The sequence below is a fragment of the Carcharhinus amblyrhynchos genome, chromosome 6 (assembly GCF_965287045.1).
Source record: "Carcharhinus amblyrhynchos chromosome 6, sCarAmb.v2.hapA, whole genome shotgun sequence".
NCBI lineage: Eukaryota > Metazoa > Chordata > Chondrichthyes > Carcharhiniformes > Carcharhinidae > Carcharhinus > Carcharhinus amblyrhynchos.
The window spans coordinates 90,177,306-90,192,534 of NC_137329.1; the positions used below are offsets into that span (position 1 = coordinate 90,177,306).

Below are 15,229 nucleotides of genomic sequence, written 5' to 3' on the forward strand. Positions count from 1 at the left end.
CTGCCACACAGAGAACAACACTTCTTAAGCACACTCTGAAACCTGTGTGAATTTATGCCTACGTGCTTCTGAGGCAAAACACGGTGCATCTTGGGTCCAATCAAACTTTCTGCTCCCACAATGTCACAGACATGGATTTGTGCTTCCCCCACAACCCAGTAATTGCAGGACTAGTGCTCTTTCCACTAGCTTGCTCATTAAATCTGGCTCTGGCATAAGTAGAATATCTTAACTACTTAAAATAAGAAATATTTCTCTTTCTCTATTATTATCTTGGGTCCATTCTATTAGCTCAATAGCCCACGATGGCAAGCAGTATTAGTTGCAGATCATGTCTAAAGTTATGGCGCTGCATGAATAAATCATGACTGCTGTCAGAAAGCCACAAACCTGCAAGATGTCAATGGGGTAATTGCAAATTTTTATTGTGTGCCATGGGAACATTATTTAATATAATGTGCAAGTAGCTGTCTCTTGCATGAAAAGTCAGCTTGGTGTATTCTAGGTCCTCCATTTGTATATATATCAAATGAGTGGTAATAACTTGGAACTTCCTGCCTAAGAGAATGGTGGAAGCAGATAGGATCAATGATTTCAAAAGGAAATAGCGTGGACACTTGAAGGAAATAAACTTGCAGGCCTACGGGGGCAGAGCAGGGAAATGAGAATGACTAGATTGCTCTATGACTCTTAAATACTTAAATACCAAATGCACAAGTATCACGTTCAGCAATCACGAGAGAGAGACAGGATTTCAAATTATACTTACAGCAATAATATTGACAAAATCATTTTCACCCAATGTGTCCAGGATGGTATTGATCGTATGTTTGGCTATCGTCATTCTGAGACCTTTCATACTGCCACTAATATCTAACAGTATGATTATGTCCTTTGGGGAAGTTGCAGCCTGAATATACCTGCACATGGAACAAAAAGAAATTACTAACAGGAGGACTCAGCGCTGCAATGAGTCAGCAGAAATCTTTTCATTTTTCGAGTTATCGTGGAATCTGGTTCAAATTTTAAAAATGGAAGCCTTGTACCTTAACCAGACATAAAGGTCTGAAATGAAACAAATTTAAGTGGTCACACCTAATTCCTGGTGAAATCACAAGGATAGCTGGTGTAACATTGGTGCAGACAGAGACATTTTCTGAGTTGCAATATGGGTCAAGATTAAGTCACATTACTCTGGCAGAGTTGGAGATAGCCTAAATTACATTTGACCTCTGAATGTTTGGCAGTGACATCATAAGCAAAATAGAAAAATATACTTCCCCAGTAGTATCTTGTTGCCCCACCGCTGCATTCTGCCTGCCTCCTGGTGAGCAGGGAGGTGCAGACACACCCCACTATTACAGCCAAGTTGTCTGTTGTCTCTATCGGTTCCTCTCAGGGCACTCTGATCAAGGACGGCAGTACCGCCACCATTTGTAAGCGGCCCCTGCATCTGACAGTGCAAAGATGTTAGAGGAATGCCCAACCAAGGGGTTGGATGCCCCTTCCCAACCAAAGGCAACTCACACACCAGTGGCCGGAGGAGGCCCACGAGGGTCATCATGACTGCCACAACAATACCAATGCCAGCGTGATGGCTGGGAGAGAGGTTCACCAAGATACAGCACCCACAGGCATAAGATTAAGGCACTTTAAATTCAACAGAGCAATGTCATGGGTGACATTCTTTGCACTTATTGCTACAGGGTTTTAGTTAGGTTTGGAATATTTGGATGTTAATGTGAAGTCACAAACATTTTCTTTAACTCAATGAGCTGGGTTGGCTGCATGCTTTGAACATTGCCCATGTGCTGCACAGGCTTGTAATTAGAGGGTTTTGTGTGGTGCAGTATTTCTGGGTTGGGCTCTAAAGGAAAGTTTTATTGTAATTGAGACATTGTCATTGGATTGAGTCAGCCTTGAATGCATAGCTGAAGGTTTGCTGGATCAAAGCCCTTGTGTCCTTGCCCCCATGAATGTTCCTCAAAATTCTCACTGTGTTTCTCTGGCTCATACTCCAACCCATCACCGGAATCATCTTTCATGCCCTACGTCCTGCCTCACTCTCCTCAGCCTCTACTAGATTCCCCCTCATCAGAGTTAAACTGTGCAGGACACAGCACATGACAGCTATGAGGGAGACATGCTCTGGCAGATATTGCAATGATGCCCTGGATTATTCAAGGTATCAGAAGTGCATTTTGAGCAGCCTGCAGGTCCTCTCCACCTCTTGTGGATTTATGGCTCCTATTCTATCTTTACTTTGGCTTTTGAGTGACAGAGTGGGGTCATCAGCCACCTCTTCAAGGGATAGTCTTTGTCACCTAGGTACCATCTGCCCAATCTTGCAGGAGCCACAAAGAGCCTTGGTACCTGGGAATACCTGAAGATGTATGAATCATATGAACTCCCTAGATAATGGGCACAGACTTGCGGAACTGTGTCCTGTGGTCACAGACAATCTGCACATTCATCAAGTGGTACCTTTCCTGTTGAGGAAAGCTTCCAGCTCTCCTGTTAAGGACATATGAACTAGGAGCAGGAGTAGGCCATCTGGCCCCTCGAGCCTCCTGTGCCATTCAATAAGATTACGGCTGATCTTTTCGTGGATTCAGCTCCACTTTACCCGCCCACTCACCATAACCCTTAATTCCTTTATTGTTCAAAAATTTATCTATCCTTGCCTTAAAAACATTCAATAAGGTAGCCTCAACTGCTCCACTGGGCAGCGAATTTCACAGATTCACAACTCTATGTAAAGAAGTTCCTCCTCAACTCAATCCTAAATCTGCTTCCCTTTATTTTGAGGCCATGCCCCCAAGTTCTAGTTTTACCCACCAGGGGAAACAACTTCCCTGCTTTTATCTTATCTATTCCCTTCATATTCTTATATGTTTCTAGAAGATCTCCCCTCATTCTTCTGAATTCCAATGAGTATAGCCCCAGTCAATTCAGTCTCTCCTCATAAGCCAACTCTCTCAACTCCAGAATCAACCTGGTGAATCTCTTCTGCACTTCCTCCAGTGCCTGTATATCCTTTCTCAAGTAAGGAGACCAAAACTGTACACAGTACTCAAGGTGTGACCTCACCAGCACCTTATGCAGCTGCAACATAACCTCGCTGATTTTAAACTCCATCCCTCTAGCAATAAAGGACAAAATTCCATTTGCCTTCTTAATTCCCTGCTGCACCTGCAAACCAACTCCTTGATATTCCTGCACAAGGGCACCAGGTCCCTCTGCATAGCAGCACGCTGCAATATTTTACCATTTAAATGATAGTCTATTTTGCTGTTATTCCTACCAAAATGGATGACCTCACATTTACTAACATTGTACTCCATCTGCCAGACCCTCGCCCACTCACGTAGACTATCTATATCCCTTTGCAGACTTTCAGTGCCCTCTGCACATTTTGCTCTACCACACATCTTAGTGTCATCTGCAAATTTTGACAAACTATACTTGGTCCCCAACTCCAAATCATCTGTGTAAATCGTAAACAATTGCAGTCCCAACACAGATCCCTGAGGCACACCACTAGTCACTGATGGCCAACCAGAAAAAAACCATTTATCCCCACTCTTTGCTTTCTGTTAATTAACCAATCTTCTATCCGTGCTAATACATTACCTGTAACACTGTGCACCTTTATCATATGTAGCAGTCTTTGGTGCGATACCACAGGTTCTCCATTGTCCACTGCACATGTAATGTTCTCAAAGAATTCCACCAAATTAGTCAAACATGCCCTTCCCTTCATGAACCCATGCTGCGTCTTACCAATGGGACAATTTATATCCAAATGTCTCGCTATTTCTTCCGTGATGATAGATTCAAGCATTGTTGGCACCCTGTGACCATGTACATGCAATCTATCGCACCCTAGAACTAGGGCAACCCAGCCATAGCTACAAACTCTTATGCTCCCTCCACCTAGCTTCCTTCAGCAATTTCATGTTGCAATGGGATGTCATTGTGTCCCTGAAGAGGTGCAGCCTTCTGCTACACAGGACTTCAGACATTTGCAGGTAGTTGGTGCGTTGCCATTAGGTAGTCATTAGATAGTGGTGTCTTGGGTATCCCCTCCCACCTTGGCCTCCATGCTGGCCCTGCACCAAGCCCATGTCTCTCTTCTTGAAGGTTTCTACCTAGGATGCTGCTTTCACTTATCCTGGTTCCTCTCCCTCCTGCCTTCTCTTCTTCAGAGGAGGAGGTCCCACTGGCAGAGTAGGCTATCCCTATGGAGCGGACACAGAAAATCAGTGCCTTGCAAACGATGGAACACTGTCCTCCAATTCTCAGGAAAATCTTCCAGGGTAGCCCTGAAATGCTGAAAGTCATACATTAAATGCTAAACAATAAGTAGGAAACTCAAGCAAAACTCTATATTCACACAGCTATGAATTTTATTGCAGAGAAACTGCTACTGCTGTGGGACCTTTTATCCCACTGTTGGATGAGGAAATGAAAAAATTGTAATGAGCTACATTCAATCAAATGCTGCATTAATGTCAAGAGCAGTCACTCTCACTTCCCCTCTTCGGTTCAGCTCTTTTGTCCATGTTTGGACAAAGGCTGTCATGAGGTCAGGAGCTGAATGGCCCTGGCAGAACCAAAAATGAACATCAGTGAGCAGCTTATTGCTGAAAGTGCTGCTTGATAATACTGTCAACGACACTTTCAATCAATTTACTGATGTTCGAGTGTAGACTGATGGGGCGGTAATTGGCCAGGTCGGATTTGTCCTGCTTTTTATGAACAGGACATACCTCGGCAATTTTCTACATTGCCGGTAGATGCCAGTGTTGTAGCTGTACTGGAACAGCTTGGGCAGAGACTGGTTCTGGAGCACAAATCCTCAGTACGATTGCCAGAATGTGGTCAGGGCCAATAGCCTTTATGGTATCCATTGCCTTCAACCATTTCTTGATATCACATGGAGAAAATTGGATTGGCTGAAGATTGAGATCTGTGATGCTAGGGACCTCAGTGGGAGGCCGAGATGGATCATTTGCTCTGAATTCCACAAAGAAAAGCAGATGCCTTGATAGACTGTGAAAACAATAATAACCAGGATAAGAAATAAAAGCATGAGAGTAAGATGGTCATTTCAGATGAAGCACTGCCCAGATGGTTTAATCGAAAAAGAGTTAATCACTTTTGACAGCAATCTGAAAAATCTAAAACTGATGAACTTGCAAAATATTTGGCATGGCAAGTTCTGAAACATCAAGTGGGTCCCTGTGCCACTGGAAAATTGGACATAACAAAGTGGAGAAAGTCGCCAGTGACAAGCCCATTACCAGGACAGTATGCACCCATCTACATTTACTGTTCCAAAAGAAACATAGATGTTTCTATTGTAAGAACATAAGAACATAAGAAATAGGGGCAGGAGTAGGCCATCTAGCCCTTCGAGCCTGCCCCGCCATTCAATAAGATCATGGCTGATCTGTCGTAACTCAGTTCCACATTCCCGCCCTCTCCCCATAACCCTTAATCCCCTCTCTTATCAAAAACCCATCAACCCGCGTCTTAAAAATATTTAGCGAGGTAGCCTCCACCACTTCAACGGGCAGAGAATTCCAGAGATCCACCACCCTTTGAGTGAAGAAGTTCCTCCTCAACTCCGTTCTAAGCCGCCCCCCCTTTATCTTGAGGCTGTGCCCCCTAGTCCTACTATCCTTTCTGAGCGGGAAGAGTCTCTCCACCTCTATCCTATCCATCCCATTCATCATCTTATACGTCTCAATGAGATCTCCCCTCATTCTTCTAAACTCTAACGAGTACAAGCCTAGTTTATTCAGTGTTTATTCCTAGTTTATTTAGTGTGCCCCACTGTCAGTGGGGAGAAAGACATTGCTAGATGTAGTTATGAAAAATGAAATCTCTCAGATAGGTGTGTTAAATGTGAATGAGCATCTAAGGACAAGTGTTAGAAAACTTGCAATGAGAAATGAGCTACCTGCAGTGAAGCGAAAAGAAAGATTGACACAGAACCACAAATTAACAATGGAATGTTTTACCAAATAGATTGGAAATGTTTAAAGTAAATAATTAGATGCCAAAGAAGAAGTCAGGTTACTTTAGATAAAGAGATTGGAATAAAACAAAATTGAAGAAAATATCATGTGTGGCCTATAGGTTTGAAAGGCATAATGAAGATAAAAGCAAGTATATGAAAATAAGGCAGGAGCTAAAGAGATGGAGGAGGATCCAATCTAGATCACAGGGGATGCAATTGTTATGCTCCCTGAATTAATATAATTAAGCCTGAGAAAGTTTCTTTGACAGATATGAAGTTTTAAAAATGGGCTTCCTACAGTGCAGAATGAGGCCATTCAGCCCATTGAGCCTGCACCGACAACAATCCCACCAAAGCTCTATCCCTGTAACTCTCATATTTACCCTGCGGGTCCCCCGACACCAAGGGGCAATTTTGCATGGCCAATCCACCTAACCTGCACGTTTTTGGAGTATGGGAGGAAACCGGAGCACCTGGAGGAAACTCATGCAGACATGGTGAGAATGTGTCAACTCCTCACAGACAGTGACCTAAAGCTGGAATTGCACCCAGTCCCTGGCTCTGTGAGGCAGCAGTGCTAACCATTGTGCCACCAAGCGTCATACAAGTATGGGTTGTGGATACCAGAAGTGACATTTTTAATGCAGCCTTATCTGCATGACTTTCTTCATGCAAAACTGCAGATATGGGGATTCATGAGAGCGAAAATGTCAGCAGAGAACTTAATTTAGAAAACAAAAATGTTCAAGAAATTAGATAAAAGTACTGATCCTTTGCCAGGCCTGAGTATTTACCATGACCAAGCGAAATAACATTCTCCATTTCACATGACCGTGATTACTGCACAAATTAAATTTAGAAATAGCATTTAGAGTGTATTCACCCTGCATATATTTAAATTAAGCAAATGCCTATTTGAAGCAAGCACATCCAATACCAGCATTTCCCATCCACAGCCAAATGCATGCAATGTAAAGAGGAAGGACACATTTACACAATGAGATGACTTAATTTTTCAAATCCTGATTGACAAATCTAGGATTATGTGCCAGCAGGAATTGGTTCAGTTAAGTCAGGCAGTGCCAAAGAATGAACTTTTGTGTTATATCTATTGCAGCACTGGTCCAACCATGGATGAAAGAACTGAATTCCAGAAGTGAAATGGGAATGGCTGCCCTATACATCAAGACAGCATTTAACTGACTATAGGATTAAGGAGCCCTCATAAAATTGAAACTAATGGAAACAGGAAGGAAAACTCTTCACAGCTAGAATTATACCAACATAAAGGGAGATGGTTACGGTTGTTGGAAGCCAATCATCTCAGCTCCAAGGTATTATTTTGGAAGTCAGTCACCTTCATCTGCTTCACTAATGATTTTCCCTCCAACGTAAGATCAAAAATGTTTGCTAATGATTGTGGTATTTATTTCCATTCAAACCTTTTCAGATAATGAAATATCCATGCCACATACAGCAAAGCAACATTTACGTTTGGGCTGATAAGGGGCAAGTAATATTTGTGCCATACAAGGGCCAGGCAATGACTACCTTCAGCAAGACAGAACCTATACATCTCCCTCTGACATTCAATGACATTAACATCACTGAATCCCTTACTATCAAAACCCTGGCTGTTAAGGTGGACCAGAATATTAATTGGATCAACCATGCCAATACTGTGACTAAAGGGCCAGGTTAGGAACTGAGGATCCTGCAGCGAGTAACTCACCTCTTGATTCCCCAAAGACTATAGAGCAACTACAAAGCACAATGAAGAATATGCTCCACTTGCCTGGATGAGTGCAGCTGCAGCAATACTCAGGAAGCACGACACTATCCAAAACAAAGCAGCTCATTTGATTTGCAGCCCATCCACATTCATTCCCTTCACTGCAGATGCACCATGGCAGCAGCAGGTACCAGCTGCAACATGTACTGAAGCCATTCACCAAAGCACCTTCAACAGCACTTTCCAAACACACCACCTTTATCAGTTTGAAGAACATGGACAGCAGAAGTATGGGAACACCACCATCATCACATACAACTTTGACTTGGAAACCATCATTGAGTCAATATCCTGGAACTCCGTCTGTTACAGCACTGTGGGTGCACTTATATCACATGGACTGCAGTGGTTCAAGAAGGCAGCTCACCACCACCTTCTCAAGGGCAATTAGGCATGGGTAATAAATACTGGCCTTGCCAGCAACATCCCCATCCTATGAATGAATAGAAAATATCACTTGTTGAATTTCCTCACTAAGCGAAATCCTGTTTAATTTTAGTTGAAGTTGAAATTTCAGCCATCTCAATGAGAAATCAATATTATGCTTTGCCTAAATGGCTTTTAAAGGCTATCAATAAAGAGTGCTTTTCTTACCAGCCTCGGTTCCTGCAATCAAAAGAGATGACACCATTTCCATCTGGCATCCATTTTATACCTGAGAAAGTAGGCAGGAACATAGTTATTGACTGCTTTTTTGTCAAGAAGCTGTTAAGAGCAGTTAAGATATTTAACTCTGTATTGCAAAGCAACATGATACATAATCTTTCCCCAGCTTCTACATTGTAGTCAGATCTTCTCTCTCTCCTCACTACAGCCATATCAGTTGGATTCAAGAATGTTTGAAAAATTGGAATAAGAGTTTGAGTAAAAATGCCAGAGTTAAAGTTAATTTATTAGTCACAAGTAGGCTTACATTCACACTGCAGTGAAGTTACTGTGAAAATCCCCTAGTCACCATACTCCGGTGCCTGTTGGAGTACACTGAGGGAGAATTTAATATGTCCAATCCACCTAACCTGCACATCTTTCAAGTGTGGAAGCAAACCGGAGCACCCAGAAGAAAGCCATACAGTCATGGGGAGAATGTGCAAACTCCACACAGACAGTGACCCAGCCAGGAATTGAACCCAGATCCCTGGCTCTGTGAGTCAGCAGTGCTAACCACTGTGTCACCATGCCATCCAAGAATGGAAATGTCAGGAGTGGGATTTGAACCCATGTATCTAGAAAGGGACCAGAATTCACCAGGCTTACAGAAGGCAAGGATTCACACTCCTTGAGCCTGGTGCCTTAGACCACTTGACCATCCTGACCGCTTGCTAGGGCTGCAAGCATGACAAACAGCCTGCTCTCTTCTCCACCCCCAAAATTCATATATAAACAAACCTCCCCTGTTGGTGCACATATTTTCAATCCATGAATTCCCTGCCTCAAACAAGTTGGAGTTCACTTAAATTTCAAGTGGCAAAAACTTCTGGGGACAGATTCTATTTCGTCAGCTTTCAATCAGCAGTAGGCAAGTGCATGGGGTAAGCACTTAACTGAGCTGACCATTTAGAAGCTTGCAGGTGTGGCACAGCATTAGTTACACTCACTGAAATCCAAGGAGGCTGATCCCATCAAAAAATCTGGGCTCAGTACTCTTAACTAACGCTGATAGGAGCATAATGTGAGAATGCCAGCTGGATCTTAAAGGGACAGGGAGCACTAAGGATTTGGAAAAGGGGTAGAGCATGGAGTACCTTCCTTATTTGCAGGGCTCCATGCAGTTAAAGGGTTGGCCAAGCAATGGGTAGTATAACTCAATAATTCCCAAACCTTTATATATTAGTGGTTCTCAAACTTTGTATGTTATGGTACATGTCAATCCTATAAAAAAATTTTGAGGCACACCTCTTATTTTCTTAGTCTTCTTCCCTTTGTGGGAACTTCATTTTTAACTTCTCCATTTTCTTTTACCTGTATTTTTTAAACTTCTCTCTATTTCTCTTACTTCTCCCAGGGTTTTTGTGCCCTTTATGAGTTTTCGTTTTTTGCGCAGGCACATGGAGCCTTTGTCTTCAGCTCGAAGTCCCACTGTTCATGCACATGAGCCAACATAAAAACTCTAAACCACATATATCCAGCTCTTTCCCAGCTGGCACATACATAGGAGGCACAAGATTCGTCAAGTCTTGGAGATGCCAATGAAGGTTAGTTTAATTACATTAATTTTGAATAATTTGAATTTTTTTTGCAGCACACTTGGCTTTATGGTACACCAATGTGTGTGGGAATCATTGGTGTAACTGAACTGGCTGCAACTGAAAATGGAAAAAAGACAAAGTATCTAACTTTTCAGAGAGTAATGTCCATGTGGTAATGCCACAATTTAGAAAATGGATCAATGCCATTGTTCAAGCTCAAGGAACAAGGCCATTATATGCAGCAGCATGGGCCACATGAAAGTAGATGTGGTTGTGAGTGGTATTTCTATAACCCAAATGACCCTCTTGAAAAACTCTGTATCATAGTGCACTAGAACTGGTTAAATAAATTTTTTTATTCATTCATGGGACATCGGCATCACTGGCTGGCCAGCATTTATCGCCCATCCCTAGTTGCCCTTGAGAAGATGATGGTGTGCTGCCATTTTGAATCCCTACGGTCCACATGCTGTGGGTTGACCCACAATGCTGCTAGGGTGGGAATTTCAGGCTTTTGACCCAGCCACTGCAAAAGAATGACGATATATTTCCAAGTTAGGGTGGTGAGTGGCTTGGAGGGGAACTTGCAAGTGTGATGTTCCCATGTATCTGTTGCCCTTGTCCTTCTAGATGGAAGTGACCATGGATTTGGAAAATGCTGTCTAAGGATCTTTGGTAAATTGCTACAATGCATCTTGTAGAGAGTACACACTGCTACTGAGCATTGGTGGTGGAGGGAGTGGATGTTTACAGATGTGGTGCCAATCAAGTGGGTTGCTTTGTCCTGGATGGTGTCAAGCTTCTTGAGTATTGTTGGAGCTGCACCAATCCTGTGGGAAGTATTCCATCATACTCTTGACTTGTGTCTTGTAGATGGCGGATAGGCCTTGGGTAGTCATGATGTGAGTTACATGCTGCAGTATTCCTAGCCTCTGACCTGCTGTTACAGCCACTATGTTAATGTGGTGAGTCCAGTTGAGTTTCTGGTCAACGGTAACCCCAAGGATGTTGACAGTGGGGGGATCAGTGGTGGTAACACCATTAAACCTCAAGGGGCGGCGGTTGGAGTGTCTCTTATTGATGATGGTCATTGACTGTCATTTGTGTGGCACGAATGTTACTTGCCACTTGTCAGCCCAAGCCTGGATATTGTCCAGATCTTGTCACATTTGATATGGACTGCTCCAGTATCAGATGAGTCACAAATGGTGCTGAACATTGTGCAATCATCAGCGGACATCCCCACTTCTGACCTTATGATGGAGGGAAGGTCATTGATGAAGCAGCTGAAGATTGTTGGGTCTAGGACTCTACCCTAAGGGACTCCTGCAGAGATGTCCTGGAACTGAGATGACTCCTCCACAACCATCTTCCTATGTTCCAGGTGTAACTCCAATTAGCGGAGTGTTTGCCTCCTGATAACTATTGATTCCAGTTTTGTCAAAATCATTTTGTCGATTCACGTTCCAAGGCCACTGTTGCCCTTGTCTCCAGTGTGACGTGCTGAGTTGAATGGCTTCCCTCCATGCTGTAACCATTCTACGATTCTTTATGGGTCTTGTCTATTGCTGTCTACATTAGTCTCTGTGATACCCTCTGGGATATCTACTTTCAGTCCTTTCCTGATTTCAAGGTTATGGAAGTCACGACACAAAGTCAATTTCTATTGCATGGATCAATGGAAATAAATGCAACCTTTTCAAAACATTAATATTAGTTTTCTGTTGGAGTTTTAATGGGTTTACCTGGATAAAGTCTAAAGAAACCCGTGGAACTTCCAAAATATTGCCAGGTGAGTGTTGGATCTTGCATGAAGTTTTCATAAAATACTGTATTTAAAGCTTCCGACCAGTATGCTCCATTCAAAATAGCAGGATCTGTGAAGAAGGTATATGGTAAGATAATGATGTGCACTTCTATAATTACTGCATTATTGAATCATTCAGACCAGAGTTCCTTTCGATATCATTTTCACTGCAGTCACTGACATCAGATGTTCCTATTACTGGAGCTATGCAAAGTGAGGATGGATTATAGTACCATATTTTGTTATTAAAACAAAGTGTGACAGATTCTATATTAAGCCTTCACTCTGTACAAAATTCCATCTTATGACTCATGAGAGCTGCTGAAATTCCTCCAGTGGGTCAGGAATGATAGGCAGCCTATTACTCAATTCAGTGACATTTGCTGCACCAACTGCTCTATTTTAGCAAATTGTGCTTTCTGTGTATTTATTATTTTTGGAAGTGTTGTAGCAGTTGGTTCATTTGAAATCCAATGATTTCCTTCTATAAACATTCTTGTATGGGCACTGATGTTATACAGGAGCTCCAACAGTTTTTTTCAGAAGCATACTGTTGCAAAAGAAAATATACACTTGGTTGATATTCCTACCTAGGGTACTTGACAAAAAAATTCCATATGGTTTCATGGCTTTTGCATTACCAGTTTCAAACAAAACTTTCTATCAGAAATAATCACTCCTAAATGTTTCTCCAGCAAGAAATCTTTTTTTTTTATTTAAACTTGCATCAAGCATGTGATTAGACAGTGGACAAGGTTTTGATGCCCAGAGGTTTCACTAAAAGTGGATCACTTGCAACTGTAATAACACCAGAAATTCACAGTGAATCAACTTTAGTCTGACAGAAAGTATACGCTTGAAAACTACAGGTAACCAAAGAGCAATATCAGATCCAGCCATATGTATGAATGCATATTTGGCCATTCCAACTAGACAGCATAGAGAACATTCTAGTCAACCAATTCGGAGGCTGTTGCAACATGAAAATAAAAACTGATGCAGTGCCGATGTCCTGTCACTAGATGCCATTAATACATTTATAAAATATATATTATACCAAATCTTAATGGTACTTGGACAGTTTGTTTTTGCTGAGAAAAAAATTTCACTGGCACTTGCGTTTTGTGGTTTTTTTATATTGTCAATTTCAAAATATAACTAATGACTGCTTTAAAATATTTAGACATTATTCTGCTGATTTCATGCTTGTCTGATGTTTTCCTAAAAGGCTGTATTTAAATCTTCTGACCAGAATGTTCCATTCAGAATATCAGTGAAAAGGGTATATGGTAAAAAATAGTGATGTGCAGCTCTATGATTATTGCAGTATTGAATTTTTCAGTAAGAGTTCCTTTTAGTATCATTTTCATTGCAGTCACTGTGAGATCAGATGCTGCTATTACTGGAGTTATGCAAAGTGAGGATGGATTATAGTACCATGTTTTGTTATTAAGCAAAATGTGACAGATTCTCAGCTAAAAACTTGGCTTCGGACCATTTACAGTCTCGTACTAGGTGATGTACTTAGTGTGTTTGTCAGCTGTCAGAGGACCAAGACTCAACCGAAATTGGCCTCGGACCTCATCAGCATAATTTCAACAAGTTACAGGTGCCAACCAGTGTTCCAAGGCTGTTCGCCCGTTGGGCCCTCATAACATTGTGCTTGCTGTGATGCCAAGAGTAGCCCTTAAGTAGGTCTGGGAAAGGAGAGAAGAGGGAAGGTGGCAAGCATGGGCCAGCAGCAGCCCCTAGGAGGACTGAGAAGCCAGGAAGAGCAGAAAATTACAAAAATAAACAACAAATCTACAAACAATTAAAATGAGAAATGACATCCAATATATAAGGAACAAACTGGTTTATTTTACCTTTATTATACACATTAGTTGGGACTTGTATATTACTGAGTGAGGTATTCACAGGCAAATCGTTGAAATGTTCATTTACTTCCAAAATAAACTCATTTCCAAGCTCCACATAGTTCCCATTTTCATCTATCTCATTGATCAGCACAGAATTATAATATTCAAACTGCAGAAAAGAGAAGAAAAAAATGATGTTAATCCAAACCAGTGGATAAAACCAGTCTCTGCAGTTTCATTGCCTGGCTGGCAACAACTAACTGCATTTGGAACCCATGCAAAGAGTGAAGTTTCTGGATGGTGACCAGAAGTATGGATCCTGGATACTCTTTCTCCTTGTTAACCCAGTTTCTGAGACAAAATGGAACATCTCATCCAACTCAATATACTTCATGGATTGAACCTGGCCTGTACAGCTCAGCTACTCAATAGATGGATAAATTTACTTCACTACTGTACACAAGCAGCATGTTGTATGTAGGGTTTTAATAAACTGACGTTAGGATAGACAGTCAGTGACAGAAGCGAAGGAAGACCTCAAATCTTCAAAGCAAACTCAATTTTCAAAGGCATAGCGCTATATTTAATGGAGATAACTAGATTCTCGCCTGCTGTCTGAAGATGTGGCAACAGCCCATGTAGCTCTTTTCTAGGAAGGCCTGCCAAACTAAGTTCCATCCATCCAAGGCTGGAAATTATCACTTGATACAGATGAGTGATTAAGACGTTGCAGGGTAGGGGTTACAAGTGAGGGAGAGGACTGCTCAGCGGCAAGGCATCCCCATGCCAGGCCCTGTAAATCAGGCATGAGTGACCACCTCCCCATCTCCCACCCTCCCCACTGACAGCCAGCAAGCAACCCTGCATGGATTTTCTTGATATGCTTCCTGCAAGGCAAGTTCCCCACCTATCACTGGGTTAATATCAGCGACAGTGCAGTGAGGCCATTAAGTATGCAATAGGGCCTCAATTAACCCATGGGGTAGGATGTCCATCCATGAGCCTTTCTGCCATGGACATAATAGATAGTGGCAGGGTACATACCCGCCTTACTCCTACTCAATTAAATGCCCCTTCTACACCAAATCTGGCACCAGACAGAGCAATAAATTCTGCCTAAAGTCTACTTTTTTATTTAATTCACAATACTAAGATGTTCATTTTCTAACTCCAACTGTTTTACTATCTGATCAATTTTGCCTCTCACAGTTTGTTGTGAAATCCATAAATGTACAAGATAACAGTGTCTTCTGCAATATCCATACAAAACTCCAAGCACTGAAATTGATATAGAGCAATGTGTATTAAATAATAAGGGTTATCTTATGAAGAGAGGTTGAACAGGCTGCACCATATTCATTGGAGTTTAGAAGAATGAGAGACGATCTTGTTGAAACATGCAAGATCCTGAGAGCACTTGATAATGTAGATACTTGGAGGATGTCTCCTCTTGTTGGGGAGACTAGAACTTGGAGACACAGTTTAAGGACAAGAAGTGTCCCTTTAAAATGGACATTAGGAGATTTTGATTTCCCTCAGATAGTCATTAGATTGTAG

The 15,229-nt window shown here is 42.0% G+C and overlaps 1 protein-coding gene across 2 annotated transcripts in view; it reads right to left on the reverse strand.

The window, feature by feature from the left end:
- LOC145344092 (voltage-dependent calcium channel subunit alpha-2/delta-4-like) overlaps positions 1-15,229 on the reverse strand; it is a 429,967-nt gene that overhangs the window by 349,350 nt on the left and 65,388 nt on the right. For both annotated transcript variants that reach the window (XM_080190916.1, XM_080190917.1), the window contains 4 exons: positions 13,679-13,841; positions 11,752-11,883; positions 8,415-8,475; positions 770-920 (listed from right to left, as the gene is read on the reverse strand). In XM_080190916.1, the coding sequence (XP_080047042.1) occupies positions 770-920; positions 8,415-8,475; positions 11,752-11,883; positions 13,679-13,841 (507 nt within the window). The remainder of the gene's footprint in view (positions 1-769; positions 921-8,414; positions 8,476-11,751; positions 11,884-13,678; positions 13,842-15,229) is intronic.